Source organism: Pneumocystis carinii (assembly GCF_001477545.1).
Source record: "Pneumocystis carinii B80 chromosome Unknown supercont1.7, whole genome shotgun sequence".
In the NCBI taxonomy this organism is placed as follows: domain Eukaryota; kingdom Fungi; phylum Ascomycota; class Pneumocystomycetes; order Pneumocystales; family Pneumocystaceae; genus Pneumocystis; species Pneumocystis carinii.
The window spans coordinates 182,389-209,303 of record NW_017264719.1 but is presented as its reverse complement, the minus strand read 5'-3'; the positions used below and the strand labels follow the sequence as shown (position 1 = coordinate 209,303).

General features: G+C 26.2%; 10 protein-coding genes across 10 annotated transcripts; 5 read left to right on the top strand and 5 right to left on the bottom strand.

Annotated features, from left to right (window-relative positions):
- Positions 1-56: 56 nt before the first annotated feature.
- T552_01711 (hypothetical protein) lies at positions 57-4,060 on the bottom strand. The gene is made up of 6 exons (XM_018370280.1): positions 3,428-4,060; positions 1,934-3,385; positions 1,612-1,884; positions 1,122-1,559; positions 197-1,081; positions 57-151 (listed from the first exon to the last, which is right to left on the bottom strand). Exons 1-6 carry the CDS (start codon positions 3,761-3,763, stop codon positions 101-103), a joined length of 3,435 nt encoding a protein of 1,144 aa, XP_018225992.1. The 5' UTR covers positions 3,764-4,060; the 3' UTR covers positions 57-100.
- Positions 4,061-4,822: 762 nt separating this feature from the next.
- Positions 4,823-5,351, bottom strand: T552_01710 (hypothetical protein). The gene has a single exon (XM_018370279.1). It carries the CDS (start codon positions 5,310-5,312, stop codon positions 4,869-4,871), a length of 444 nt encoding a protein of 147 aa, XP_018225991.1. The 5' UTR covers positions 5,313-5,351; the 3' UTR covers positions 4,823-4,868.
- On the top strand, positions 5,307-6,806 carry T552_01709 (hypothetical protein). Its single transcript, XM_018370278.1, has 5 exons — positions 5,307-5,459; positions 5,506-6,250; positions 6,295-6,461; positions 6,506-6,572; positions 6,624-6,806. Exons 1-5 carry the CDS (start codon positions 5,311-5,313, stop codon positions 6,762-6,764), a joined length of 1,269 nt encoding a protein of 422 aa, XP_018225990.1. The 5' UTR covers positions 5,307-5,310; the 3' UTR covers positions 6,765-6,806.
- Positions 6,807-6,824: 18 nt separating this feature from the next.
- T552_01708 (hypothetical protein) lies at positions 6,825-8,928 on the top strand. The gene is made up of 11 exons (XM_018370277.1): positions 6,825-6,992; positions 7,034-7,092; positions 7,142-7,281; positions 7,328-7,408; positions 7,455-7,836; positions 7,880-7,946; positions 7,985-8,139; positions 8,185-8,494; positions 8,541-8,636; positions 8,681-8,792; positions 8,839-8,928. The coding sequence occupies exons 1-11, from the start codon at positions 6,862-6,864 to the stop codon at positions 8,881-8,883; spliced, it is 1,578 nt and encodes a 525-aa protein (XP_018225989.1). The 5' UTR covers positions 6,825-6,861; the 3' UTR covers positions 8,884-8,928.
- Positions 8,627-9,864, bottom strand: T552_01707 (hypothetical protein). The gene is made up of 4 exons (XM_018370276.1): positions 9,693-9,864; positions 9,332-9,649; positions 9,212-9,287; positions 8,627-9,171 (listed from the first exon to the last, which is right to left on the bottom strand). Exons 1-4 carry the CDS (start codon positions 9,816-9,818, stop codon positions 8,909-8,911), a joined length of 783 nt encoding a protein of 260 aa, XP_018225988.1. The 5' UTR covers positions 9,819-9,864; the 3' UTR covers positions 8,627-8,908.
- Positions 9,865-10,560: 696 nt separating this feature from the next.
- T552_01706 (hypothetical protein) lies at positions 10,561-13,221 on the bottom strand. Its single transcript, XM_018370275.1, has 7 exons — positions 13,128-13,221; positions 13,043-13,084; positions 12,908-12,994; positions 12,412-12,854; positions 11,874-12,361; positions 10,964-11,820; positions 10,561-10,921 (listed from the first exon to the last, which is right to left on the bottom strand). Exons 1-7 carry the CDS (start codon positions 13,173-13,175, stop codon positions 10,607-10,609), a joined length of 2,280 nt encoding a protein of 759 aa, XP_018225987.1. The 5' UTR covers positions 13,176-13,221; the 3' UTR covers positions 10,561-10,606.
- Positions 13,222-14,102: 881 nt separating this feature from the next.
- T552_01705 (hypothetical protein) lies at positions 14,103-17,932 on the bottom strand. Its single transcript, XM_018370274.1, has 7 exons — positions 17,283-17,932; positions 17,166-17,235; positions 16,264-17,117; positions 15,855-16,221; positions 15,487-15,812; positions 14,759-15,443; positions 14,103-14,714 (listed from the first exon to the last, which is right to left on the bottom strand). The coding sequence occupies exons 1-7, from the start codon at positions 17,886-17,888 to the stop codon at positions 14,146-14,148; spliced, it is 3,477 nt and encodes a 1,158-aa protein (XP_018225986.1). The 5' UTR covers positions 17,889-17,932; the 3' UTR covers positions 14,103-14,145.
- Positions 17,933-18,044: 112 nt separating this feature from the next.
- On the top strand, positions 18,045-19,148 carry T552_01704 (hypothetical protein; the record flags this gene model as incomplete). The annotated part of the gene is made up of 2 exons (XM_018370273.1): positions 18,045-18,273; positions 18,318-19,148. The coding sequence occupies exons 1-2, from the start codon at positions 18,091-18,093 to the stop codon at positions 19,146-19,148; spliced, it is 1,014 nt and encodes a 337-aa protein (XP_018225985.1). The 5' UTR covers positions 18,045-18,090.
- Positions 19,149-19,191: 43 nt separating this feature from the next.
- T552_01703 (hypothetical protein) lies at positions 19,192-20,269 on the top strand. The gene is made up of 4 exons (XM_018370272.1): positions 19,192-19,453; positions 19,503-19,763; positions 19,814-19,910; positions 19,959-20,269. The coding sequence occupies exons 1-4, from the start codon at positions 19,451-19,453 to the stop codon at positions 20,018-20,020; spliced, it is 423 nt and encodes a 140-aa protein (XP_018225984.1). The 5' UTR covers positions 19,192-19,450; the 3' UTR covers positions 20,021-20,269.
- Positions 20,270-20,842: 573 nt separating this feature from the next.
- On the top strand, positions 20,843-26,789 carry T552_01702 (hypothetical protein). The gene is made up of 13 exons (XM_018370271.1): positions 20,843-20,967; positions 21,015-21,157; positions 21,200-21,484; positions 21,530-21,832; positions 21,874-22,801; positions 22,843-23,506; positions 23,552-23,922; positions 23,969-24,108; positions 24,149-25,079; positions 25,126-25,277; positions 25,322-25,978; positions 26,027-26,338; positions 26,387-26,789. Exons 1-13 carry the CDS (start codon positions 20,886-20,888, stop codon positions 26,696-26,698), a joined length of 5,280 nt encoding a protein of 1,759 aa, XP_018225983.1. The 5' UTR covers positions 20,843-20,885; the 3' UTR covers positions 26,699-26,789.
- Positions 26,790-26,915: the final 126 nt, after the last annotated feature.

Here is a 26,915-nt window from a genome sequence, read left to right as displayed (position 1 = left end):
ATAATTCCATAGTACTTTTTTTATGTACAAAATTATGTTTTTATATAATGATAAAAGTCAAAGATCTGTCTTGTTTTGCTTTTGTTGTATCCTATTATTCTTAAGAAAAAAAGTATTTACTATTTCTTAAGTTTCTAACATCGAAGCTTCCCTAAATTAAAAGGTTAGTTATAAAAACAAATAATTGAAAATAGACCTTTTTTGGTAATGGGGGAAATTCTAGATCTACCCATACATGTATTAAGTCTCTCTTTCTTTCTTTATTTTCAGTTTTTGTTTCTATTGTACTCTTGTCCTTTTCTTTTAAAGCAGAATCTGAATTCTCAAGATTTAAATAATCCGTTTTTTTTGATGTAAAATCTAATAAATTAGCCGTATTTTTTTCATTATTTGCTATACATGTATTTTCTGTTGATAAATTCTCATATGTTTCTGATTTATTACCATTGTTGATTAATGATATTTTATTTGTTTCTTGTAATTTTTTTTTTCTAGCAGAAAGTATTTTTTTCCCTTCTTTACTACTCTTTGAAATACTAATTAATGTTTTATAACCTTTATATCTTTCACGAAATTCATTTAATAAATTTTCCATAATGTTTTCTTCATGTAACTTAACAAATGTTTCCCTAAGAATCACATTCATATTGTCAATATCAGCAGCATGAGTCCAATAGGAATCATGAACAGATGCAAAAGTAAGGCCCGCATTTTTACACGAAACGGCTGACATTAGCATGTGAGTTGCATCAAGTGAATGAATGAAATTTGGAGGAAATGCTGTTTGCTGTTTTCGAGTATCAACAGGATTTATGTTATTAGGATCTGTAATGAAAATAGATTGAAGATTAGTTTTGATTTGCTTTTTAGATAATTTTCGATATGGTTGAACAATAGGTAAATTGAGAGGAGATGTCCAAATTACACTTGTCATATGATTTATATCATCAGAGAGAGATGTATTTACTGATTTTGATATTCTTTTAGCAGCTTCATTAAGCCATTCTTGTATTTTATGTGCTCCTGTAAACATTGATTTAAGAGATGAAAATATCGTTTTTGCTAAATAAGATGCAAGATTCTATACTTAATAAGTTAAAAAAATTGGTATATATACTTACAAATAACATTCCTCTTGGAAGATCGTTTATATTCTTTAATTGATTAAGAATTTGATTACGAGCTCCAACATAAGTGACTCCATAAACGTTTGTCATAACAGTCTGTTTGACAATTTTACGTGTAATTCTTCCTTGTAAGAGAACAGCTAAATGATTATTTTCTTTTGCGTCTTTTTCTACTTGCTCATTTACTAATTCTGCTACTTTAGTATATACATCATATGGTCGATTACTGGGCTCAAGATTTACTTGCCGTGCACCTAAAATATCTCCTCCTAGTGCTGCATAGTGCTGAAGTCCATTGCATGTTCCATCTTGATGTACAGGAAGACGAGATTTGAATTTATATGGATCTGACGAACGGAGTGCTGCTGTAAGTTCAAAACAGGCAGCTAAAGTTTGCCAAGGATCATCAAATGTTAACCACCATCTAGAGCCCTTCAAAAGATATAAGATTGATGTAATGGAATAATATGAAATGTATATTTACCTTTAATGGATTATCTGCTGAATCAAAAATATTTTTGAGGTTCCCGGTAGTAAATGCTTCTCTTTCTATAAAACTTTCTTTGTCAAATCCACAAACATTTGCCAAATGGATTTTAAGCCATCTTAGGCCCGATTCTCCTATTTCCTTCGCTTCATGGAATGTTAATAGTCCTCTACAAAGATCATTTCCAAGATGATTAAAGTGTGGTGGTATAGGATAAGCTCTTCCTCGAAAATCCAAATTATGAGGAAAATACATTTTTTCATGAAGAAACTAATAACAAAAGTAAGTTATATATATATACGATAAGGAAATCTCCTACAGCTCTAGCTATTTCTAATTTATAGTTGATATCACATCTTATAGACTGTTTGTTTTGAGCATCTCTTGCAATCTGTTTGCACGTAACTTGCCATGATATTCTTTCTCCTGGATCTTTGCTTGTAGGTTGTGGTGGAAAAATTATTTCCGAGCTAATAGGTGGTATTTCTGCAAACTCTTGCCCAGAATTCCAAACCTCACTAACTACATCGAATACTTGTCGGTTTATAGCCCATGCAGTAGAACCAAGAACATCTAAACCTTCAAATATTGATTTTAAATTATTCCTTTCAGATGCTGTCTTTAAATAGCTTATTTGTTCAGGTGAATCGCGGGATCTCATTACTATTGATTTACTTAAATAATACCCTCCCGAATCCCATGAAATCCATGGTTTAGGCTCAACTAACATAGGTAATAATCTAGGATGAATGTTGCCACGTAATGGCTGAGATCCAAGCTGTTTCATAAGTTGATCATTTAGCTTAATTACACCAAGTTTCCTTCCTTTTTGATATTGATAAGTATGATAAAGTGCAGGTGTTTTTTGTGAAATATTTTCATTTTCTACTTCAGCAACTACATCTATTTTTGCGACATGCATGAGTATGGAAATTAATATAGAGCCAATTTTTGCTTTAACAGCCATAGGCCATTTTGGATCTATCTCAAAATCAACATTATTTTGTGTTTTATATAATGCACTTTGAAATTGTCTAGGATTTCCAAAAATTTGAGAAAGATTAATATCTTTCCCAAGTATGTTCTTATTTTTCTTTAGAAGTTCTGATGCATATTCTTTTTCTATAGATTTCCCTACACTGAGAATTGCTCTTGCAGTTCTCATTCCTTGAGCAATTCCGCCAGTAGAATGAAGTCTAAGGATTTCCAAAATAGTTATTGTGCCCAATTTTTCAGGTGAAAGAAGCTGAATAAAAGGCCCATATGATAATCTGTCCACTCCTTCATTATTTAATTTTTTTTTATTTGAAAGATCATTGATTGCATTTTTACAACGCTCGATTTCTTCTTTTATTAAGGGAATCATAAGAGAATGCCATTCAAATAATAAAGGATTAAGAGTTTTGCTGAAACTAAAGCCTCCTCTTTGTATTAATTGTTCATGGTCCCATTTCCACCTTTCTAAAGCAGTATCTAATGCGTTGTTTTCTAGTAGTCTTTGACGAGCCATGTTAAAAGAAGTAGAATTGAGATCCTCGGAAATATCTTCAATGTCATAATTTATTTCTATATTGGGGTCTGTTAATGGTCTTAAAGTTTTTTTAAGTAGTTGTAATCCTGGGCCAGAAACACATGTAGAAAGCAACTCTGGAACATTTTCAAGAGGATGAAATAAATGAGTATTTGTGCTTTCTTCTTTGTCAGCATCTATTGCTTTTTTTAGTATATGACGATATTCTTGTTTTAGCTCAGAGAAATTGATATTCATAATCTAAACTATTAATTTAGTTTTTTCGAATATATTATGTCCCACCTTGAAAATCTTTAGTATTTCTTGATGATCTAAAACAGAACTCTCATTAAATATTTTTCCTATGTTTTCTTTTTTTTTTAAGTGCCATAATTTATTAAATCCATTAATTGTGATTTTAGATTCTTCTATATCTTTAATATATAACGCTGCTTTTAGCATAAGAGCAAATGTTGTTTCATCTCCAATAATATTGTATTTTTTTTCTAAATCATGAAAGCATTTATTGACACTTTCAAAATCACCTGTTTTTTTAGTTTTATCAACTAAAGCTTGTAGATATCGATTATGAATTTGGATAATAAAAGACGGCTCAGCTTCATATGAAAGACGTTCCATTAAAATATATCCTCTATCTAAATCGCCTGTAGAAACGCATGCATCAAAAACTGCAAGAAGTTCGTTGTTATCATAAAAAGCTGCACCGCGAGGAAGCCCTCCCTTATAAATTTGAGTAGATTGCTTAGGAATAGGTAGAATTATTATAGGACTTTTTTTCTCTAACGAAATACTTATGTTTTTTGAAGGTTCTGATTCTTGAAAACAATTATATTGATTATGAATGTGCCGGAAAAAATTAAACTTGACATTTCTTTTCTTAGTAATATCTTTTAAATAAAAATAATATCTCGTTCGTTTGAATATTTTTGTGGATGTTGGTAATGTGTTAAAGATATTAATCATTTCTAAAATTTTTTTATTCTTTTTTAGAATAAATTTGATATTTAATATTAGACATTTTTTAATATTCTCTAAAGATTTCCTGAATAAAAATATGAATCTTCTAGTATCATATTATTCATTTTATCTTTTTTTTTTTATTTTCATAATTTATAATGAAAGGCTATAATTATAGTACGTTTCGAGTAATTCTTAAAAATGTTTATTTTAAAGATTAGTATATATATTATAGTATTTTAAACAAAGAAACTTCTGTAATATTGCATAGTAATAATGAGGAAAATATATGTGGAAAATTATTTGAATAAATTTTAAATTTCTGAATAAGTATTTTTAAGAAAACTTTCAAAGGTTAATTTACATTATTTGAAGTATATACAATGGTGAATTACATGAAGAGTTTAGTTGAAATGATAACAAATATATCTAATGATATGCATTTCTATATGGTTGAAGATAGATGATTTGCTTAATTTTTGAAATTTTGAATTTTGGTTAGTGTTAAAAATCATCTTTAGATAGTATTAATATGAATTTTTTGAATATTTTTGAAATTGAGTAAATTTGTATAAACAATAAACATTAATTAAATTCTATAATAAAAATAGTGTAATTTTAACTCCGGATTTTTAATGTTTATAATTTTTGAAGAGGCTTGCCTATATAGTAAAATTATGTTAATAAAAATAATTTATAAATTTTTTAATAGAGCCATAGTAGAAGATTTTTTAAATAGTTAGTATTTTTTTTTATAGAAATTCTCTCATGTATGATTTTTACTTGCGATACTAAGACACTCTTTTTCCATTTCGTGAACTATTTCTACTTCAATTCCATGTTTTTTTAGAGTGGATATGCCTGTACATTGTACAAATGTGTTAGGTTCTTTAACTCCAAGTATAACTCTTTTTATTCCTGAATGAATAATCCTATCAACACATGGTAATTTTCCCGATAGACGTATACTGCAAGGTTCCATTGTAGTATATATTTCTGCTCCAATAGCAACCTTAATATCTGGAAGTTTCATTAAAGCGCATTCTTCAGCATGGGTATTATTGGGTAATTCTCTAGAAAACCCTCTAGATTCTATTTTCCCGTTTTTTACAATTATGGCTCCAACACAAAATGCAGTTTTTATTGGGATACATTTTTCTGCTTCTTTTATTGCTTCTTTCATGAAATATTGATCCTTTTGTTGAGTCATGTTAATAATCAATTTCGATATCAAATTAAAAAAAATGTCTTCAGAATCTTTACAATCTTTCAGAAAAGAGGATAAAAGTTTGGTTAATAATACAGATCATATACATTTGAAACAAGGATTAGAAATATTACATGAAAAAATAAATGAGTAAATGATGTATAAAAGAATGCGGTTTATATTGATTTTTTATTAGTGATATATTTTCAAAAATTCCTGATGAAGAACTTTTTTCTGTTGATTTTAAAGGCTATATTAGTGCTAATGGAGAAAGGGAGAGTGCCAAGTGTTTAGAAAATGATGAAAATTTATCGTATAAATCATCTATTTCTTTTTTATCAAATTTTTCTGAAAAAGATGTTAAAAATGTTACAAATAAATCGAAATCTAAGAAACAGATATGGAGAAATATGTTAAATTCTAAAGAAATTTGTTTAGGAAAAATTAATCGGAAATTTAACTATAATTTATTGAATAATATCAATTTTTCAGGTCAAATATCATCTAACGATTCAAAGCTTTATGATATATGGAAAAAAGACAATAATTCTCAAAAGTTATCATTAGCTAGTTCTTCTCTTGGACAAAAATTTCCAAAAATGCCTTCTACTTTGCAGCATAAATCACTTTTTATATCAAATAATATTCCTAATGTAGAAGTAGCTAATGCGGGGATGTCATATAATCCTTTGTTTGAAGAATATAAGAAGTTGATAAATGAGGAATCTGCTAAGGAGCTTTTAAGAGAAATAAAAAATGATCAAGAAAGAAGGAAAAAATCATTTAATGTTTCTAAGCAAGATTCTATAAAGGATAAAGATCCCGAAAGCCTATCCGAGGATAACAGTTCCACTGAAGATATTAATCATTGTCTTATTAGTAAAAAGTCACTAAAAAAAACAAGAAAGCAAAGAAAAAAAGAGATGAGGAAAAAAAGAGAAGTATTATTAGAATTATATTACGGAAAGATTTCTAATGCATATAGATTTTTGAATATAATGAGAAAAGACGGCAGAAGATGCAAATAAGAGATCTGAATTCTATAAATAAAATTATAAAATTAATAGAAGAGAAGGCATATAGTCAAAAACTAGCTAATATTAGTAATCCTATACGTGAAGCTACGTCTAGAAGGAAGCTCAGAAGACACAGGTAATTATTTTTTATATTTTATAGCTTGGATTAAGTATTTTTAGTGCAGTTGTACGTCCATTAGAAATCCAATTATCCGATGAACTCAGTGATTCTTTTCGATTGTTTAAGGTTTTTCTTTTTGTACTATTTAAAGCTTTCTAATGTTTTGTAATTTTATAGCCTGAAGGTAATATATTTATAGATCGGTTTATAAGTTTGCAAGAAAGAGGACTTATAGAAACAAGATGTCCTGTGATTTCTTACAGAAAATATCCCAGACGCTATGTGGAAAAGTGGAGTTATAAGAAATTTAAATTATGATATATTTGTGATTAATAATTATTATTTTAAATAATATATTTTTAATTTGAATTTTTAATTTTGTAAATTTTGAATATCGAAGTTTTTTTTCAAGAGAATGAGTTATGTTCAAGAAAATATTGTTCATAAGATGGCTTCAGAGCTTATGCAAGGGACTTGTTTGAGTTCTTTTGCATCAGAAAATCAAGCTCATGAAATTTTTTGCTGTCAATGTGGAGTACCAATATCGTAAATTTTGTTTTTATGATTATTTTTTTTAATAATAGTAGCCCAAACTTATCAACAATGTGTATAGATTGCATTAAAATTGGCATTGATATCACTGAAGGTATGAGATAGTTTATTATAACCTCATGTTTTTTATGAATTTAATAAAGGAATATCTAAAGAAAGTATATTGTATTCTTGTCGAGAATGTGGTAGATTTTTGAACTTTCAGAATCAATGGTTATCTGTTCAGATGGAGAGTAAGGAGTTTTTATCTCTTTGTTTAAAGAAAATTCGTGGTTTAAACAAAGTAATTATAGATAAAATTTTATATAAATTTGAATTATTTCCAATAGGTTAGGTTGATTGATGCATTTTTTATATGGACAGAGTCGCATTCTCGAAGAGTTAGAATTAAGGTGACTATACAAAAAGAAGTATATTATTTTTTTTTGGATTATATAATTTAATTCTTTATTTTAGGTATTGGTATCTACAATTTTGCAGCAGACGTTCGAAATAAAATATACTGTAATGTATCAGCAATGCCCTGATTGTTCTAGGATGTATACTTCTCATACATGGAAGGCTCTTGTACAGGTTAGACAAAAAGTTAATCATAAAAGAACTTTTTTGTATCTTGAACAACTTGTTTTAAAACACTCTGCTCATAAGGATGCTTTAAATATTAAGGAAATCAAAGATGGCCTTGATTTTTATTATTTAAATAGAAATCATGCTATTAAGCTGGTAGAATTTCTTAGCACTGTAGTACCAGTGAAAATTAAGAAAAGTGAAGAACTAGTATCTACTGATGTTAAATCAAACATTAGTAGTTATAAATTTACATACTCTGTAGAGATCGGTACTATCTATTTTTTAATATATATAGTTTTAATTTTTTTTAGTTCCTATCTGTAAGGATGATTTGATATGCTTACCTAAAGAGTTAGCTAAATCTTTGGGAAATTTAGAGTAGGTTATTCATGATATTTCAATTCTTATTTTTTTAGACAGCTGGTTCTGTGTTACAAAGTAGGAAATTCTATTCATGTTATTGATCCAAGAAATCTTCAAATTGGTAATATTATTCCAGCTATATATTGGAAATTTCCTTTTTTTTCTCTATGCGATGTTAAAGATTTGGTAGAATTTATTGTTTTGGATGGTATATTTTATGTTTTATATAGTTACTTTTTATATTATTTTATAGTTGAATTAGTTGGACCAGTTAATGGCAAATTTGTATTAGCAGAAGTCTCGGTTATTCGGTCATCTGATTTAGGTTTAAATCATTCATATTTTGTTCATAGTCATCTGGGTTCTATTTTAAAAGCGGGTGATACTGTTTTGGGATATTATCTTGAAAATTTAAATTTCAATAATTCAACTTTTGAGGCTTATCAAGAAACATGTGCTTATGTTCCGGAGGTTATTTTAGTAAAAAAAAGTTATCAGAGTAGAAGAAAGAAAAGTAGAACAAGAAATTGGAAACTTAAAAGTTTTCTTGGAAAAGAAAGAAGGTAATTGATCAATTATTTGATGTTTGTGTAGAAAATAATATCTTAGTGAAATTAATGGAAAAAGACATGATCAAACATGTTTTGAAGAAGATTATGAACGTTTCTTGCAAGATCTTGAAGAAGATATTGAACTTCGTCAAAAGTAAAACAAAACTGATATTATTATTGTTATTAAATCTAATTTAGTGTGAATTTGTATAAAACAAAAACAAATTATGAAAAAACATCTATGAATATGGATATCGAAAATGAAACAGAAAGCAGTGATGAATTTCCTGAAATAGACGTTAATGAACTAGTAAGTATTTTAATTTATTTCAAATAAAATAAATAATAAATTGAAGATTGATGAAATTGAAGAAATGAATATTTCTTCTGAAGAAATGTAAAATATTTGGCGTTTAATGGTTATTATTAAAAAATCTTATCCAATACTTTGCTCATTTCGTTTTTTACATTTGTGGATATGTTATTAATTATGGTTTCTCGTTGTTTAAATTTGCATTTAGTTCTTTTTTCTAAATTAGATGATATATCTTCATCGGTTTTCCGCTTTTTGTTTTTTATGTTTTCAATCATTTTGCCACGTTCATAGTTTTTTATATAATTTTGATTTTCCCGTTTTGTGCGAGAAATCTCTGCTCTTAATTTCGATGTTTGAGAAGCATTTTTAGATGCTATTCAATATTAGAATGGAATTTATGGGAGTTTGCTTACCAATTTGTTCTTGTAAATGGCTCCATTTGAATTTGGGCAAATATTTTATATTCCATATATCATCATGATAATATGTCTAAAAGGAATAAGTTGTAAATATTTAAATAAAATATTTCTTACACCCGGTTTTCCTCCAATAATGGTTGTATTCAATGTATCAGCGGCTAATTTTGCCTTTTTTTTTTCTTTAAACTCGACCCATCCTTCTGTATATTTCTTTTTTTTGTTTCCTTTATATCTAATTCGTTTTATATAACTTTTATAATCTTCTGGTGCCAAAAAAATTCTTCCTATTTCTCCATATTGTGAAAGAAGACGTCTAATTGTTTCTGGTTTCATAAATGGTGGTATTTTACTAAGATATACTATCCCAGACATTTTTGATTTTTCTGAAGCATCAAGAACTTTTTTTGTTAATGTTTTTCTACAAAATAATATCTAATATCTTTAAATTGTAATATTTATATTTATATTTTTTTACTGTTTCTATAGCTTCCTTATTAGTTTTTGATAAAGTGTTATTTATATCTATATTAGACTTAATACTTGATTTTTTGCTATTATTTAAAAAGTCGGAATTAGTATTAGTTTGATTTCCTGAATCCATATTTAAAATTATATGAATATCTTAAGTATTTGAATTATTTTTTTTATTTTTATATTTTTATATTTTTTAACTTTTAAATTGATTCAATAAATTTTTACGTAATGAAGAAAATTTATTATCTTTAATATTTTGTTGCTTTTTGCATTTATGGATTTTATTTAATTGGATATATTTAAATGACAATTTGTTGAACTTAATAACTATTATTTATAAAAAATATGATAAAGATCTAGTATTTAATAGTTTTAAAAAAAAAAATTAATATAATATTTTCATTAGAAATGATATTTTTTATTTAGAGCTATAATGAAAATATTTTAATTTAAATGTACAATTTTTTATATATTTTTATAATATATAAATAGGAAAAAAAATAGATAATTTCTGATATTTTTATAATTTTGTAATTTCTCCATTTTAATATTGTATACTTAATTTTATAGTGATTTCTATAATTATTAATTTTAATTCATAATATTTAAAAATTAAGTATTTAAACTTTAAAAATTAATAAGATTGAAGTATATATTTTATTGTTTTCAAGAAATAATTTTATAACATTTATATTTAAATTTAAAAAAAAAAAACAAATGTATTAAATATAATGCTTAAATACAGCTATATATATGTTCATTCGAAAATTTATAAAAAACAGTAAGGGCTAAATGTTGAAAAGTTACTTAAGTTTATATTAAAATTCGGAAGTTAAATTTGAAATGAAATTGAATTTATAATTAGAATATTTTGATATTATTAAAATTAATATCATTTTTTGTTTTATTGAATAACTATAATTTAGGCAAAATGTTTTTTTTTTCCAATAAATACTTATATTTTGTTTGTTCTCTTGATTCTCGTTCTTTTAAAAATTGCACATCATTTTTTAAAGAATCTAATCGTTTTGGTAAGGCTATTTTTTCTGAAATATCTAAATTTTGAAAACAATACAATTCCTGTTTTGCAAGAGAAATAGCTTCAATAGAATTATATATTTTTTTCGATATTATTTTAGAACGTATTTGATATCCATTAAGAAGGACATCAAGCCTTTTTTCAATTTTATTACCATTATTTGCCTCTTTTGATATATTTTCTTGAATAATCTAAAAAAAATAAGTCTTATATGTATCATAAAATTTACATACTTTCCAATAATTTTTTAAATCATTCAGGGAGTTTTCTGAACTTTTTTCTGGATCAGAAATAAAATTGCGTAAATCTTTCCTTACATTTATTAACCTCATATAAGGCTCAATAGTTATAGAATTATATTTATCAATTTCTTTTTGAATTTCATTATGTGCATAATGGATAAAATCATTACTAATATTATCTATAAAATGTGAAGTGCCTATTATTTTATTCTCAAGTATAGGATATCTCGAAGTGTCATGAGAAAGAAGTTTTATCATTTCTTCAGTAATCAATAATTCTGCGCCTTGAGCAGGTTCGAGCCATTCCAGAAGTAAGCTCATATTAATAATTGGTGGCCGTGGCAAACCCTTTTGCATTACTTTACTTTTTAAATCTAAAGAGTTTTGTTTTTCTTTAAGTACTTGATTTCTTTTTTTTTTTTCTTGGGCATCTTCCTCAATTACTGGTTGTTTTGGCTTGTCGTTGTAATCTTCTTCAATAGGAAGTTCTAATTCAAAGTCATTTAAGGGTTTTGGCAATGACGAAAATTTAGAGCGTAAATATTCTTTTTGGGATTTTCCATATAATTCCTCTTTATTTACAAATTCAGATGAGTTTGGATCTTTTTGATTAATATTAAAATTATCTCGTGGTGTTCTAAATGGAGTAGAATTTGTCTTAACTGATGTATTCCTTTGACAAAATGTCATAGCTAATGGATTAGGTGTAACAGGTGTATTTTTTAAAGCTCCCTTATTAAAATCCGTTCCTATGGGTTGATGAAGGGGCGTATTTTCATCACCAAATAAAGAAGATTGTTGTTGAGTTAATGCTCTAAGGTTTTTTGCTTCGATAAGTAAACGATCTTCTATATTTTGAATAAATATTGTATTGAAAATGAACATAATATATTTTATTTACCTTGTAGTGGTGTCCGTGGTGTTCTTATTGAATTTGATGTATTTATCTGGGAATACTGACCAATAAGTCCTTTTGTAGCTTCGTTTTCAGTCATAGAAACCAAAGATCGTGCATATTCTCCAGATTTGTTTAATATTATTATTTCATCAATTTCGTTATCATTGATTTGAGGTTCTGGTAACACCAGTTTTCTTCTTTTACTAAGTTGTTCTGCATCTTTTAGTTTCTGCATATTTCTAGCATTTTCAGAAGCGTGAAAAGCTGCTGTTACTGATTTACTAAATTCTTCTTTTTTACGTTTTTTTTTATCTGTATCTTCCTGGTCTTTTTTTTTTCTGTCAAATTGAGATAGATCTGCATTATTTTTAACTGCTTCATTCATTAATTGTTCTTCTGTTGTATCATAAAATCCAAGTGCTGGTTTTTTTTCAAAGGGTATGTCTGCATTATAGTCCATTTGTCCCTTTTTTCGATGATGAAGTCTAATACTATTTCATTAATTAGTAGACATCATTTATTTTTACTATAGCATTTATACTTAATCCCAGCAGCTTTTAGTTCTCTTCGTTTCTGAAGTACAGCTAATCGACGAGATTCTTCAAGTTGTTTTTCTCGTGCTTTTCGTTTAGCTTTTTTTCCTTGAGTATTGGCTAATCGAGCTCTTGCTTCACTTAACATTTCTTTCTCATCCTCATCCATGTCCACTGCATCTGGCAAAGCAGGTTTATTTTCAGGATTGGGATCAATTTCCCCTGGCCGAAGACGTCGTACGTCATCTGCTGTTGGAGCAGATGCTTCGCATCCTGGGCCATCAAGGTTCATGCTAGAATCATTGGCTTCTGCATCATCAAGGAGTCTCTGATATCTTTCAAGGCATTGCGTAGCAGTTCTACCAACTATAGTGGCAATAGTTCTCCATTGTGTTGGCATAAGTTTTGCAAGATGCAGTAGTTTTTCATCCTCTTCTTTATTCCACTCAATCTTTCAAATATTAACTGACTGTTTCAAGATCTTATATAAATAGTATTTATTACTTTTTTGATTCCTGGATCAAGCCACTCATACCATCGTGCTTTACATTGCTTAGCTGTTTTACGAACAAGAAGACTACTAATTCGTGCCTATATATAGGTAATTAGAACAAGGAAAAGCATCTACAGGGAATATACCCATTGGTTTTTTCCATATTTACTCACAGCTGCTTTTAATATCTAAAATAATTTAAAAATTGCTAGATAAATGATTTATCTTAACTTCGTCTTCAATATTTTTCCAAATACCCCCTTTTACAGCTGGAGCCATTTTATAGAATTGCTATTAATGTACGTATTCTTAATATTATACACGTTTCTATTTTAATTATAAAAGTTTTTATTTTTTTAATTTTTTTTAATACGAAATTCTAAATGTGAATTTTTGTAATTCAAACGAATTTTAGAAAATGTGTTTCATTAAAATATATTATTGAGTGATTTTTATAAAATGATTTAAAAAATGTCATTTTAATTTTAATTTTTAAATTTCTTATGAAATATCTGTTATTTTTGGTAATATATATATGTTAATTATAAATTATATTTTTAAATATAATTTTTAAGTTATCTGTTCTGAAAGTTATAAAAACTGTTGTGTTTTATTTATAATGGGCATAAATTTTTAAAAAAATGGATTATGTTTTGAGACTGATTAATTTATAAAAATTAACTATTTTAAATAAATAATTAGGTTTTAATAATATTTAATTTAATGTGTATGTATGTATGTATTTATATTTATAAAAAATATTTGTTTTTTTTAATTATTAGTTTAAAGATTTAAATTTTGTTTATTTTTATTAAAAAATTCAATTTTAAAAAAAATATATGTATTATCAAATTTATATTAATTTAAATTAACATTTTATAAAAATATTTATTGTATATTTAATATGTATTAGATATTATAAATGCATGTATGATATGATTTTAACTATAAATATAAATTATATTTTTACCTTATTTTATAAAAAGGATTTAATAAAAAATTTTAATACTTCCTGTTTATTTCTTAAAATAATAATGCTAGATTATATATATTACTATTATTGATTTAATAAAATTGTGTATAATTAAAATAATAGAAATATTTATTATAAATGTTTTTCTTATGGATTACTCTAAACTTAAAATTATGTATTTTTAAATATTCAATACAATTTAGAAATTTTATAAAACAATGTTAAATATTAGACATAAAATAAAATTTGTAAATTTTTATGTAAAGTTTTTATATATTAACCAAATGTTGAACTAGTATGAGCGATACGTTTTTGTTTCGAAATCCTCCATTCATCTTGATCCGTTGCAAATCTATTATATAAAGGTTCGATTTTCTCTCTTTGCTTTGATTTTGATATCTTATTTTGATCTGCAATTTTAAAAAATGCAGGGGCTTCTTCAACTAGCCATTTAGGTTCTATAGATGTTACACAATGCATATACTCTTTAGTTGTAGCAATAAGTTCATGATAAATAACCCATTCCACTGGTTTACCAAAAATTGAAGATGATGGGTGAATATAGACTGGAGTTCCTTCAACTATGGTCTTGTATCCTTCATGAGCATCCTTTTTGCTTGCATGACTAAAAAATCCAGATATTAATGCTCGACGAACTCTATCATAATTTTTTCCGCATGATATAACGTTATAATTATATCTTTGAAAAATGCTTAATAATTGTTGTCTTACATCTTGTGCCTTTCTCATACTTCTAGCTTGTATAAAATTTTCATAACACCATGCGTTTGAAAATGAATTAAATTTCCATGAATTATAGACTGCTAAAAGTGTTAAATGGTCACCTTTTATAGTTAACTTTAAATTGAATATATAATTTAAATTCTACCATCTGGATGATGAAATCTAGCTTTTTTTTCATCTGCTTGTTGCTGTTTATCTTTCGGTCTATAAAATACAGTTTGGACTGAAAGCATAGCGACTATACTAAGCATTTCTTCCGAACAATTCATCTCAACAGATGCAATTAATACTTTAGCGAGAGACGGTACCATAGGAAAGTCTGCCATTTTCCTACCTAATCTTGTTAAAAGTCCTTCATTGTCTAAAGCGCCTAAAGCATATAGTTGTTCTAAAGCAGCTAACATACTTTGAACTGGAGGAGGATCCATGAAATCAAAATGAAGAAGATCGTTAATCCCCATAGCTTTGAGCATAATAATTGTATGTGCCAAGTTCTGTCTTTGTATTTCAGGAATAGAATTAGGAAGCATTTCATTATTGTAAGCTGCTTCAGTATAAAGTCTATAACATTTTCCAGGACCTGTACGCCCGGCTCGACCCGCCCGTTGTCTTGCTTGTGCCTGAGATATCGGGGTTATCACAAGGTTATCCATTCCAAGTTTGGAGTCGTAACTATTTAATTTAACAAATCCTGGGTCAACTACATAGTATATTCCGTCAATTGTAATAGATGTTTCTGCTATATTTGTTGCGATAACGACTTTGCGACTCCCAGGAGGTGCTGGTTCAAATATTCTACTTTGTATTTCACTTGGCAATGTAGAATAAACCTAAATAGATTAGATAAAATAAATATTAAGATGGTCGTAATACTGGTAAGATAATGAGTTCGGGTACATGTGAACCCAATGATTTTATACGTTTATAAAGAATTTCACAGCTAGTATCTATTTCTTCTTGACCTGTAAGAAACAGCAAAATATCACCAGGAGGTTCTGATAGATGAATTTGCATTACTGTTATTAAGGCCGCATCCAAATAATCTTTTTCCGGTTCTTTTGTATACAATATTTCTACAGGATATGTCCTTCCTGGAATAGTAAAAATTGGACAGTTATAAAAATATGAAGAGAATTTTTCAGCATCAAGTGTAGCAGATGTAACTATTAATTTCAAATCTGGTCTTCTTTTCAAAGATTCTATTTAATTAGTATTAATAATAAACAAAAAATATAAATTACTTTTAAGTAGACCAAAAAGAACATCAGTTGCAATCGTACGCTCATGTGCCTCATCCAATATAATCACGGAATAACTTTTTAAGTCAGGATCTATCAAACATTCACGCTGAAGCATTCCATCTGTCATATATTTGATTTTTGTTTTAGAACTAGTACAATCTTCGAAACGAATAGTATAACCAACTTCTTGACCTAAACGACATCCTACTTCTTCGGCAACACGTTTAGCAACTGACATTGCTGCTACTCTACGAGGTTGAGTACATCCGATTTTGCCATTATTTGCAAAGCCCTCTTCAGCAAGATACTGAGTAATTTGAGTAGTTTTTCCTGAACCTGTGTCTCCAACAACTATAATTAACTGATTCTAGTGCTGTTTAGATTTAAATAGTAAGAATCTATTTCACACCTTACGTATTGCTTCAACAAATGACGTTCGAAGCTTGAATACAGGTAATGCTTGTCTTTGTTCAGTAATACTTAAATTAGTTATTTTTCCGAATGATGTGTTTTTAGAAAACGTCGCTTTTTTCCAATCAGGGATATCATTTGTTTTTTTATTTAATGTTGTATTTTTTAGGTCCTGAGCAAAAGTTTTTTCTCCGTGAGCCATTGGGTCTAACCATTGTTCACTCAAACCTTGAAATTCTTCTCTACTTGCTGCTTCACGTTCTTGTTGACGTAGTTCCTTTCTGTCTTTTGCCAATTGTTCTCCTTGCATTGCTGCTCTATTCATAGACCCATTAGGGGCTTTTACTATTCTTATTGGACTTAGTTGAAGACTTCTCTTTGTTTGCCCTGCTAAAAATGGAGGTTCTTCATCTCTTACTTCAATATCAATGTCTTCGTTATCTTCTATATCATCTCCTCCATTGATATGCAAATTATAATCATCATCTAGTTCTGGATAATCCGCTGCTGAAATAGCTCCTGATGCCATTAGTTGTTTTATTTCCCAACGCTCATATGAATTTAGGCGTTTCCTTTGTTTTATTGGATGATCTTCATCTTCATCTTCTATTACTGGTATATCTTGATAATTCTCTGGAAAATTTCCAGCTATTCCTAAGAAATCTCTATCATTCATTTTTTTGGATAAATTTAAGTCTTTCCCGGTAGATTGGTCTACATCCTTCATTGATAAACTTATACGTCCATTTTGATCTATTTTTATTACTTTTACCATGACATTTTGAAATTTTGATACAATATCCGATGGATGATTTACATGTCCTCTTTGTATGGATGAAATATGTACTAGTCCTGAATAAATTGAATAAATTGAATAAAGAAATAAAAACAAAATTTTACCATCCACTTTTCCATAAACACCATCCAAAGTTACAAAAATTCCAAATTTCTTAATACCTGATACCTTTCCCTAGTAAAAAAATCAGCATATATAATAAATATTATATGATATCTAACGCTATAGATTTTATATAATTCTGGTTTTTTATCAAGTTTTTTATTATAATTATCAGCTGGTACTTCATTATTTATTTTCCTATTTTTTTTATGTTGATAATCTTTTTCATATATAGAATCTTTATTTTCAAGTGATATACGACGTTTTTTCTCTGTATTAATGCATATTTTTTCATCTTTGTTATTGGCTGGCTCCTTAAGTTTCAAAAAATCTTCTTTATTATTTGTATGAATATCTGTTTGAGGTACTTGATACCAGTCAATTTCTTTATCAGGAATTGATAACCCCTTAAAAATCCTAGATTTTGCATCATCAGTACTGACATTATTATTATTATTATTGCTATTAGTTGTATTTTTATTTTTTTCTATAGATTTTGGTTGTATTAACATAATTAAACGATCAATATTTTCTATAAATGAAGATGTAAAATCTGCTCCTGCATCTTCTAGCTTAGTTTTAAAATCATCCAATGAATCTGAAATAGAATGTAAATGAATAATAAATTCCACTAAGTTATTATCTTCTATGCCTACGTGGTTAACAAGTTCTCTTGTTATAATATTTATTAGATTTAATTTTTCAAGTTTTTGAAGCTCATCCATAATAAAAAAATATGCTGGTATTATAAAAAATATGTATTTATATTAAAATTATAAAATTTTTGAAAGTTAATATTTTTTGTGTAAAATTTTAAATTAAATAATGTTTTTTAATTTTTATATTAAATTATGTAAAAAAAATCAATTTTATTAAACGCAGGATTTTAAATAAAATTTTTAAACTTATTTATTTATATTTATAGACATGCCTATACCATTTATAACACATTTGATTAATTTATCTCCTGTGTTTTATGAAAAATATGTTTTTACTAATTTTCAAAAATATATTTCATTAATAATATTATTATATCTTTTAAAAAAGTACTTTTCTGGAACAAATAACAAGACAGACAGAAGATTTAATGGAAGTGTTTTTCTCATTACCGTATGTTTAATTTATGTACTATTACTTTTTATAAGGGATTTTAGGGTGGAACTTCTGGAATAGGAGCAGAAGTTACAGAGGAGTTAGCTAAGAGAGGTGCTCATATAATTCTTCTAGTTAGATCTTGTTCTGATTCTTGGACAATTGATTATATTAATGATTTAAGAACCCGGACTAATAATCATATGATATTTGCAGAAACGTGTAATTTGTCTTCTTTGTATTCTATTCGGCAATTTGCAACCAAATGGATTGATAACATTCCTCCAAGAAGGCTTGATATGGTAATATGCTGTGCTGGAGTGATGTTGCCACCATTTAAGCCTAAATTAGTTACTGAAGATGGTGTCGAACTTCATTGGGGTATTAATTATTTAGCACATTTTCATCTTTTAAACTTGATTTTTCCGGCATTACGATCTCAGCCCCCAGGAAGAGATGTTAGGGTAGTTCTTACTATTTGTTCTACTTATATGTTAGGTGATTTAGATCTTATGGATTTGGAATTCCAACGAAGAGGATATCCTTCATCACGCCCTTGGAAATGTTTTGGAGCATCAAAAATTGCACTTATGAATTTTGCAAAAGAATTCCAAAATCGCATATCTAATTATAAGAGACCAGATGAGTTTCCAAATAATGTACGTTGCTATGTTGTAGATCCTGGTTTTGTAAGATCTCATATGACACTTCGTTTTTTAAGTTTTGGGAGCCTATGGGGACTCCTTTTATATATTATTATGTGGCCTCTGTGGTATATTGTTTTGAAAAGCTGCAGACAAGGTGCTCAAAGTTTGTTATATTGCATAATGAGTTCTGAATGCGGAACTGGTCAAGGAGGAAAATTAATAGTTAAATGTTCACTGAGAGAGTAAGTAGATCTATATTTTTAAAAAAAAAGAAACCTAAAAATATAAGTATTGGTACAAAAAAATATATTAATTCTGATATTTCAAGTAGTTTATGGAAAATTACTGAGACATATATTATGGATGTAGAAAAAAAAGAAGCAATAAAACGTAATACCTTAAAGAAAAAATATAAATAATATGGATATGTTTTGAATAATTTATTTATATCTTTGTTTATATGTTTATAATATTTATATTTTCATATATTTGTCATAAATTTAAATTTTTTAAATCGACGATATTTAAAAAAATTTGAGTTTTAGATTATGGTAAAAAATTAGGAAAGTATGCTTTATATACTTAAATAACATTAAATAGATACCTTTTTTTTCTAGATTATCTGAATCCTTTACATTTCCTATAGAAACAACTTCTAGTCCATCTGTGAAAACTATTCATGATACTTTTAGATTTGGTCTTAAATCTTCAGAATTAGATACTAATTCGCATCACGATTTAGAGGTTTTTCTAAACAGATGGAAGCATGAAGAGAATGAATCAAAAATGGAATTGTTAAATAGAATTTTTGGTATTTCAGAACCTATTCGTCGTAAAATGGAATTGAAGATTATTGATTCTGTACGTATTTGTTATTTTTATTATTATTATTATGTGATATATTTGAGTAGGAATTTAGGCCTATGATTTTTGAAAAGTCAAGCAATATTCATTATGATATACTTACTGGAAATGATAGTAGTATAGATATTGATGAAATTTTCTTAGGTTTTATAATTTTTTAATTATATACTTATCAGTATTTAATAAAATTAGGTGATGAAGATTGCTTTGTCGATTTCCATAGTGAATTAGAGAAAAGGATGTTTATGCAATAATTTTTAGAAAGTTTTAAACGATATTAACCTTCAAAGTTTATAATAATAAAATAAAATATTAATACTTTTTCTATTTTATTATTATATGAGCTTAATTAGATTTGAATAAAAATATATATAATGATTAAATGCTTGGTTTACGCTAGAATATTTTAGATAGGTTTATTTTAAATGTACTAAATATTCTTTGGTAAAATAATGTTTATATTATTACAAGTTTAAAAAATGTTAATTCGAAATTGAAAGATTTATAGATATTGTTTTAACAAATATTTTTGAAATTTTGTACTTTAAAATGAAAAATAAAATTCCATTTTTAATGTTTTATTGTAACATGCAAAACAATGCTTCTATTTACTAAGGATATTGATAGTTTTTATTAGTGAAATATCAAAACATTATTAAGAATTATTTAATTAATTTTATTTTAGATGAAATATTCGCGATTAATAATCAATAAGTTTATTTAATTAATTCTAAGTTACTTGGTAAATTTTTTGGTTAATTAAGTCTCTAATAATTTATATGTTAATTTTTTTAATCTAATTAATTTTAAATTTGTATAAGATTTTGCTTAGAATTTTAATATTGAAATTTTTTGTATCAATTTTTTTAAATTATTTTTAAAATTATGGATTTTTAATATGAATTACAGTATATTTATATTATATGTAATAGATTTTAATAGTTGAAGTTAGATTAGTTATATAAAATATTATGGTATTTTTTCTTATTTAAAATGAATACATTATAAATAAGAAAAAGGTTTGAATTTTCAAGTTTCGATAATTCTAAAAAAAAAATAATAGATTATGATTATTTATTTTTTCAAACTACTCTGGGTGATTCCTTAAAAAATCTATTGATGTCAAATAATATAACTGTTGATGATTTGAGAAATTTAATTAATGTTAAAATTTATTCAAATCGTTCTCTTGTTTTAATTGGTAAATATATGATAAATATATGATATCTAAAGATATAATATTATTAGGTCTAAAAAAAATTTTGGATTTTTTTATAGATTGTGAAATACGCTTTTATGAAAATTTAGGAAGTTGTTCAGTATTGTTGTCTTATTTTAATACTGAGGTTCCATGTAAAGAAATTTTTGAACTTTGGATATATTTTCATCAGGTCATAGCATTTAAATATTATTATTATTTAACATGTTGAAAGAGCAATGATTCTTCTATTGTTTCTCTCATCTTGGAAATATTGATTTTTGTAATACGAATTACTGAATTACTAGGTAGTTATACAACAGGAAATAAAATTATTGAAAGAATTTTGGGTTTTCATATTAAATCTATTTATCGTAATTTGTCTTCCAATATAGATATTCTGGTTATTTGGACTTTGAGGCTTTTAATTGAAATGTCATGTTTTAATTTAGGATCTTTCATTTTAGAGATTTTTAAATCTTTTGATTTTTCACATAAGGTTATTTCAAAAATAATGAAGGTGCCTTTTTCTTAATCAATGATTTTAGAATTAAGTTTTAAATAGAATTTTTCTAGGTTTTCAATTAATACGTCTTCACGAATTAATGCACGGTTTTTGGCTTTTGAGACACCTAGAACTTTTATGATTAGGTTTATATTTTGTTTTTTAGAATTTGGCCCTGTTTCTTTGAAATTAGAGCTTTTTAGTTATAAAAATATTTTTTATGATATCTTTTCTGGTCTTGTTAAAGATGATTTAAGTTTCATGCAGAAGGTGTTAGATATTATTCTTCAATTTGTTATTTTTGAGAAAGATATACCTCGCAGTATAAAAATGTCGATATTTAATGAAAATGTTTTGAATGAAGTGAGTCTAGTCATGTTAAATATTTAATATTTAAAATATAGTTAATTGCTTTATATTCTGGGACAGATGATGGAATTTCACGATCTATGGCTATACATAGTTTTTTGATATTGTTATGTACTAAACATGGAATGGGTATATGCTTTGAATGCAATGGATGGTATCCAAAATTGGAAACTGATTTTAAAAAAAATAAGAGTCTTTTAATATACAATAAAATTTTATCGTCTTTTATATTTAAACTCAAGATAACTCAAGATATTCTTCAGCAGGAATTGTTTTTAAAGATATGTCAGGCGTGTCCTGAATTAATTGCATATTGTGCGTCGCAATTTAGTCTCAATATTCGTTTCGAGCCTCATTTAACAATATCTTGGTTAAGTATATCTTCTGTATATCAGTCTCTTGTTCTTTTACCTATCCCATTCATGACTTTTTCTTCTATTTCTTCTGAATTAATTCTTACTACTATTTTAGAAAATATTATTCCTTCAGCATTAACAAAAGTATCTCTTAGTTCAGGATTGAAACACAATAATGATTTGGTTGTGTTTTTTACCGCGAATTTGATTATGTTTTCAATAAATAAATATTGTCAAGTAAAGACTATATTGGATAAAAAAAATGATTTTAATATGAAGATTTTTGAATGGAAAAAAAATCAATTATTGTTAAGAGATATGTTTTTGAAACGTTTACCTGATATTCGTGTTATTTTTTATCTATTCAAGTCAGTTTGGGGAAAATCTAGTAATCTTTTAAAATTTTCTGTCGTAAAACTTTTTGTATATTATATGGAAACCTTTCCTGAAATTATTTTTTTTGGAAAACATGATTATTCATCTATTTTAATGAAGGGTTTTTCTGAAACATCGGAAGAAGTTTCATACGGTTCTCTTATTCTTTATTATTTATTTCGTATATCTTATAAATTTCTTCCAATATCCAAATGGTGGAATAAAAATCAAGGTATTTTCAGTATTTAATTCATGATTTTCTAAATTTGTAAGAATTCTCGGAGACTATATTTACTGCTCTAGTTAAATTTTATCTTTCTTCTAGAAATAATGAGTTTAGAAATGAATATAAAAATCTTATTTCATCTTTATTGATATCTTCAAATGCATTTTCTATTGCACTGTCTATGGATTCTGTAGAATTGATATTAAAAACTTTAGATGATGCAAAATGTTTTGCTAGAAGGGTTAATGTTATAGTTGATTTTTTAGGAAATAGCTTGATGCTTTTTATGAACTCTCCTTACAAATACATGGATGATTTGGTTTCTTTTATTTTTGATTATAATTTGGAAATTGACAGAAGATTTCCAAGTTTAGTATTAATTGTATTAATAGAACAATGGGATTATTTTTTCGAATATTCTATGTCTTCTGATGATGATAAATTTTTGATTGCGTCATGGTTATCTAGGGTTCTTGGATTTTTTACTTTGAATGAAAATATATGGAAATTTTCGAAAATAATATCTCAGAAATTAACAAAATTAATGGAAGAGCGATCATTCGAGATTGCTTGTATATTTAATGAAACAAAATTATATATAGAATTTTTAGAAAAATCGTTTTTAACTGGAGTTTGTTCAAAAAGTTTCAGCTTTTGTTTAGTTACTAAAAAGTTTCAAAATATTTCTTTTGTGAATTATAAATATTCATGGTAATATCCTTTATTTAATTGTTTTTTTTCTGATTGAATAAAAAGTGTTTCTTTATCTGATAATTTTGTTTTAATTGATTTTATTTTGCATGGAGGAATATCACAGTTATACATGCATTTTGATAATATAATATATCATATTCGATATAAATATATTAATATTTGTTTATTGGATGTTATTGTTTTGAAGATGATGATTTATGTTCTTTTTTTTGATGATAGGGAAATTATATATGATTTTAATGATGTTATTTTAAAATATTTTAAAATAATTAAATCTATTGGTGATGTTTTGAGGGGCACTAAAGATTATGATAGATTTAAAATGATTATAATTGAAAATGATAGATGGTTTGATAATTATTTAAACTTTGGATCTAATTTTAGTTCGTTTAAAGTACGGGTTTTTTCAAAAGGTAGGATTTTTTTATTTTTTTTTGCTATTTTTGATTTAATCAAAAGAATTTATATATCTTGTCATAGATTTTATAAAACCATTAGACTCATGTTTATTATTTGAAATTATGAATAAAACATATGAGAATTTTATAGAAGTACTGACTAATGATTCTATAAGGAATCTATCTCTATCTTCTGATGAGGTAAAAGAATAATGTCTTGTAAATTTTTTAAACTTTATAGTGGAACGAAATTTTTTTACTATTAGAGCCATATTGGTCAAAAGATCAGTTTTTTGAAATATCTGCTGAAGTTGTGAAAATATATATACAACAAATACATACTTTTAGTGATACACGTTCTGATATCTTAGATTTTTTTAATCTTGTTTTTGGTCGATTTTTCACTCTGAACAATATTGAAATTGTTACAATTTCTGATTTCATTTTAATTTTTAATATAGGACTAAAAAATGGATATTCTTTAAATAATATATTTGAACTTTTGATAGTTAAAATATGTTCTTTATCCGATGATTCTATTCTTACTTTCTATGAGTTTATAGGTAATGTGTTTTTTCTAATATTTCAGAATACAGAAAATATTTTCTTTTCAGATTTAATCAGTAAAATTTGTTCTGAATCTGTTATTTTTCTTGAAATCATATGTGAAAAAGTATATGAAATAGTAAAAAAGTCTGGAAATATTTCTACTTTTTCGCCTTTTTTCTTTCCTAATTTATTATGTTTTATTAATGCATATGTTTTATGGAAAGATTATCCATTAGAAAAAAAAAAGCTTATTATAACTGATACATTAAAAGATCATCTTGTATTTTTGTTGCGGTTTATTGAGGATGATTTATTAAATGGGTTTCTTGATCAAAGTGAAAAAGGCTTTATATTATTTCAGATTCTGCATCAAAGTATAAAATTAAATTTGTTATTTGAAAATGGTGAAAATATTCTTGATAAATTATGTATAAGTGATGATAATATAATTTTAAATAAAAGATCTATTGAAATAATAGAACTTGCGACTTATAAGTATGGAAATGAGATTGTTGAAAAATATATAGGAATTTGGTTTAATAATATTATAAAATTATTGATAAAATATTTTTCAGATGATATAACGCTTTCTGAAGATTGTCTTAATTTTATAGAATCTTTTGGTGAGTTGAATTGTATTTAAGATATAAAAAACTTGATAATTATTAGCTAATTATCTCAAATTATCGGGGAAAATGTTATCGAAATATGTCTCGCAGAATCTTTTGACTCTTTTAATAGAATTTGGACTTAAAAATCACATATTGATATATAATGTAGTTAGATTCATTTATAATGTTGTTAAGGAGCTTAAACATAATGTAAGTTTTATATAATATTAGATATCTATATTTATATTATGAAGATAGATGATTCTACATCATATGTATCATTAATTTTATCTAAAAGTAGCGATTGGAAAGATATAAATACTAACTCTGCTTTTTTTTTTGAGCATAGATTAATTATTGCTCAATTGCTTCATTATTTTATTTGTAATTTGTCTACTCAAATACCTTTATATATAATTGAAAGAATTTATAATGTCTATACAGGTACTACGAATGCTGTTGATGTGATTTTACTAGATATTTTGCAAAAATATGAGGAACTTGTTCGATATAATTTTTTTAATAAAAAAATTATTCTTAATATTCAATCTGAGACCAAAAAAGATATACCGCTCGAAATCTCTTTTGATACGAATAACATTACTATTTTCTTATCTTCTGAAATTCTTAAAAAAAGTATATATTCTTTTCCCATTGCTAATGAATCTTTATTGGATTTTTCTCAAATATATAAGGATGATTTATGGTTATATTGCGATATAGTTGAGAATGTATATGATTCTTCTTTTTTTCTTCCTCTTGTTTTGGCATATTTTGTCTCAGATGGACATATTTCAATTAAGTTTTTGATTGATTCTAATATATTAGGATATGTTCTGATATCTTTATCTTCTAATGATAAGAGTATAAGAAAAATGGCATTAACTGTACTTTCTATGTTTGAAAATAAGGTTTTTTGTGTTTCTTTTGTATTTTGTTTTTTAAAATTAATATTCTAGATTGTTTGTTTTTCTGAAAAAAATCAAATATTGATGTTTTTTCAATTGCTCAAGTCATCTATAAGTCTTTCTGGCATGGAATTAGGACCTATTCCTTATGTTTCTTCCCTTTTTATGGCGTTATCTATACAAATAATAATTAATCCTTCTCACTTTTTATTTGATGATGTTTGTCGTTTTTATTTACAAAGATCAAAACTTGATTTCTATGATATTCCTATATTTTTTAGTCTTTGGGATTCATCGCATGATTACTATAAGCGAAGTAATTGGCTAATGTCGTTTTTAAGTTCTGGTTTAAGAACTTTATCGGTAATATTTTTAAAACCACTTGGTTACATGGTATTTAAGATAGCTTAGGATTATAACATATATAAGAAGAGACATATTTTTGAACTTATGTGCTGTTTATTCTCTTCTGAAATTGTTACTAATGATATCCGTTCTAAAATTATTAAGCTTTTTTGGTTTGCTTCAAATATTTATGAAGCTAATGTCTCTTTGGTCCGTGATTATGGTATAGCTTCTTGGATTGATCAACAAATTACTATTTGTAAAAATGAAACGCTAAAAAAAATGCTAGAACGATTGTTTTTACGTTTTCAACATTCAAAGTTGAGTAATCTATATAAATATAAGTTGAATTTACCGAGAGAAAATAAAAAAATGTAATATAAAATATCTCATGAAATTATAATATATTTATTTAAATAATTTAATATATATTAATGAAATTGTTATCGTTTTAACGTTCAATAAAATTTGAAATTTGACGATTATACTATTTAGAGTTATGTCTCTTATTTATTCAGTAGAGCAGCTGTTTGATATTAAAGAGTCTCCTCTTGTTAAAAAACCTGATAGGTTGCCTGATGGAATAGGGTTTGCA

Excerpts from the sequence above, each read along its gene's own strand:
- T552_01711 (XM_018370280.1), bottom strand. The coding sequence starts at position 3,763 with ATGGAACGTCTTTCATATGAAGCTGAGCCGTCTTTTATTATCCAAATT. Across the intron at positions 3,386-3,427 it reads AAATACTAAAGATTTTCAAG|ATTATGAATATCAATTTCTC; the intron begins GTGGGACATAAT and ends TTAATAGTTTAG. Across the intron at positions 1,082-1,121 it reads TTCCAAGAGGAATGTTATTT|AATCTTGCATCTTATTTAGC; the intron begins GTAAGTATATAT and ends TATTAAGTATAG.
- T552_01709 (XM_018370278.1), top strand. The coding sequence starts at position 5,311 with ATGTTAATAATCAATTTCGATATCAAATTAAAAAAAATGTCTTCAGAA. Across the intron at positions 6,251-6,294 it reads AGATGAGGAAAAAAAGAGAA|ATTTTTGAATATAATGAGAA; the intron begins GTATTATTAGAA and ends TAATGCATATAG. Across the intron at positions 6,462-6,505 it reads AGGAAGCTCAGAAGACACAG|TGCAGTTGTACGTCCATTAG; the intron begins GTAATTATTTTT and ends AAGTATTTTTAG.
- T552_01710 (XM_018370279.1), bottom strand. The coding sequence starts at position 5,312 with ATGACTCAACAAAAGGATCAATATTTCATGAAAGAAGCAATAAAAGAA.
- T552_01708 (XM_018370277.1), top strand. The coding sequence starts at position 6,862 with ATGAGTTATGTTCAAGAAAATATTGTTCATAAGATGGCTTCAGAGCTT. Across the intron at positions 7,409-7,454 it reads AGGTGACTATACAAAAAGAA|GTATTGGTATCTACAATTTT; the intron begins GTATATTATTTT and ends TCTTTATTTTAG. Across the intron at positions 8,637-8,680 it reads GATATTGAACTTCGTCAAAA|TGTGAATTTGTATAAAACAA; the intron begins GTAAAACAAAAC and ends AATCTAATTTAG.
- T552_01707 (XM_018370276.1), bottom strand. The coding sequence starts at position 9,818 with ATGGATTCAGGAAATCAAACTAATACTAATTCCGACTTTTTAAATAAT. Across the intron at positions 9,650-9,692 it reads ATAAGGAAGCTATAGAAACA|ATATTATTTTGTAGAAAAAC; the intron begins GTAAAAAAATAT and ends TAAAGATATTAG. Across the intron at positions 9,288-9,331 it reads TTATTGGAGGAAAACCGGGT|ACATATTATCATGATGATAT; the intron begins GTAAGAAATATT and ends TATTCCTTTTAG.
- T552_01706 (XM_018370275.1), bottom strand. The coding sequence starts at position 13,175 with ATGGCTCCAGCTGTAAAAGGGGGTATTTGGAAAAATATTGAAGACGAA. Across the intron at positions 12,855-12,907 it reads TTGATCCAGGAATCAAAAAA|ATTGAGTGGAATAAAGAAGA; the intron begins GTAATAAATACT and ends AATATTTGAAAG. Across the intron at positions 11,821-11,873 it reads ACCACGGACACCACTACAAG|AAGATCGTTTACTTATCGAA; the intron begins GTAAATAAAATA and ends TTCAAAATATAG.
- T552_01705 (XM_018370274.1), bottom strand. The coding sequence starts at position 17,888 with ATGGATGAGCTTCAAAAACTTGAAAAATTAAATCTAATAAATATTATA. Across the intron at positions 17,118-17,165 it reads TGTTTATGGAAAAGTGGATG|GACTAGTACATATTTCATCC; the intron begins GTAAAATTTTGT and ends CAATTTATTCAG. Across the intron at positions 14,715-14,758 it reads TAGATTTCATCATCCAGATG|GTGACCATTTAACACTTTTA; the intron begins GTAGAATTTAAA and ends TAACTATAAAAG.
- T552_01703 (XM_018370272.1), top strand. Across the intron at positions 19,764-19,813 it reads AATTGAAGATTATTGATTCT|GAATTTAGGCCTATGATTTT; the intron begins GTACGTATTTGT and ends ATATTTGAGTAG. Across the intron at positions 19,911-19,958 it reads TATTGATGAAATTTTCTTAG|GTGATGAAGATTGCTTTGTC; the intron begins GTTTTATAATTT and ends TAATAAAATTAG.
- T552_01702 (XM_018370271.1), top strand. The coding sequence starts at position 20,886 with ATGTCAAATAATATAACTGTTGATGATTTGAGAAATTTAATTAATGTT. Across the intron at positions 24,109-24,148 it reads TATCTCTATCTTCTGATGAG|TGGAACGAAATTTTTTTACT; the intron begins GTAAAAGAATAA and ends TAAACTTTATAG. Across the intron at positions 26,339-26,386 it reads CTGGTTTAAGAACTTTATCG|GATTATAACATATATAAGAA; the intron begins GTAATATTTTTA and ends AAGATAGCTTAG.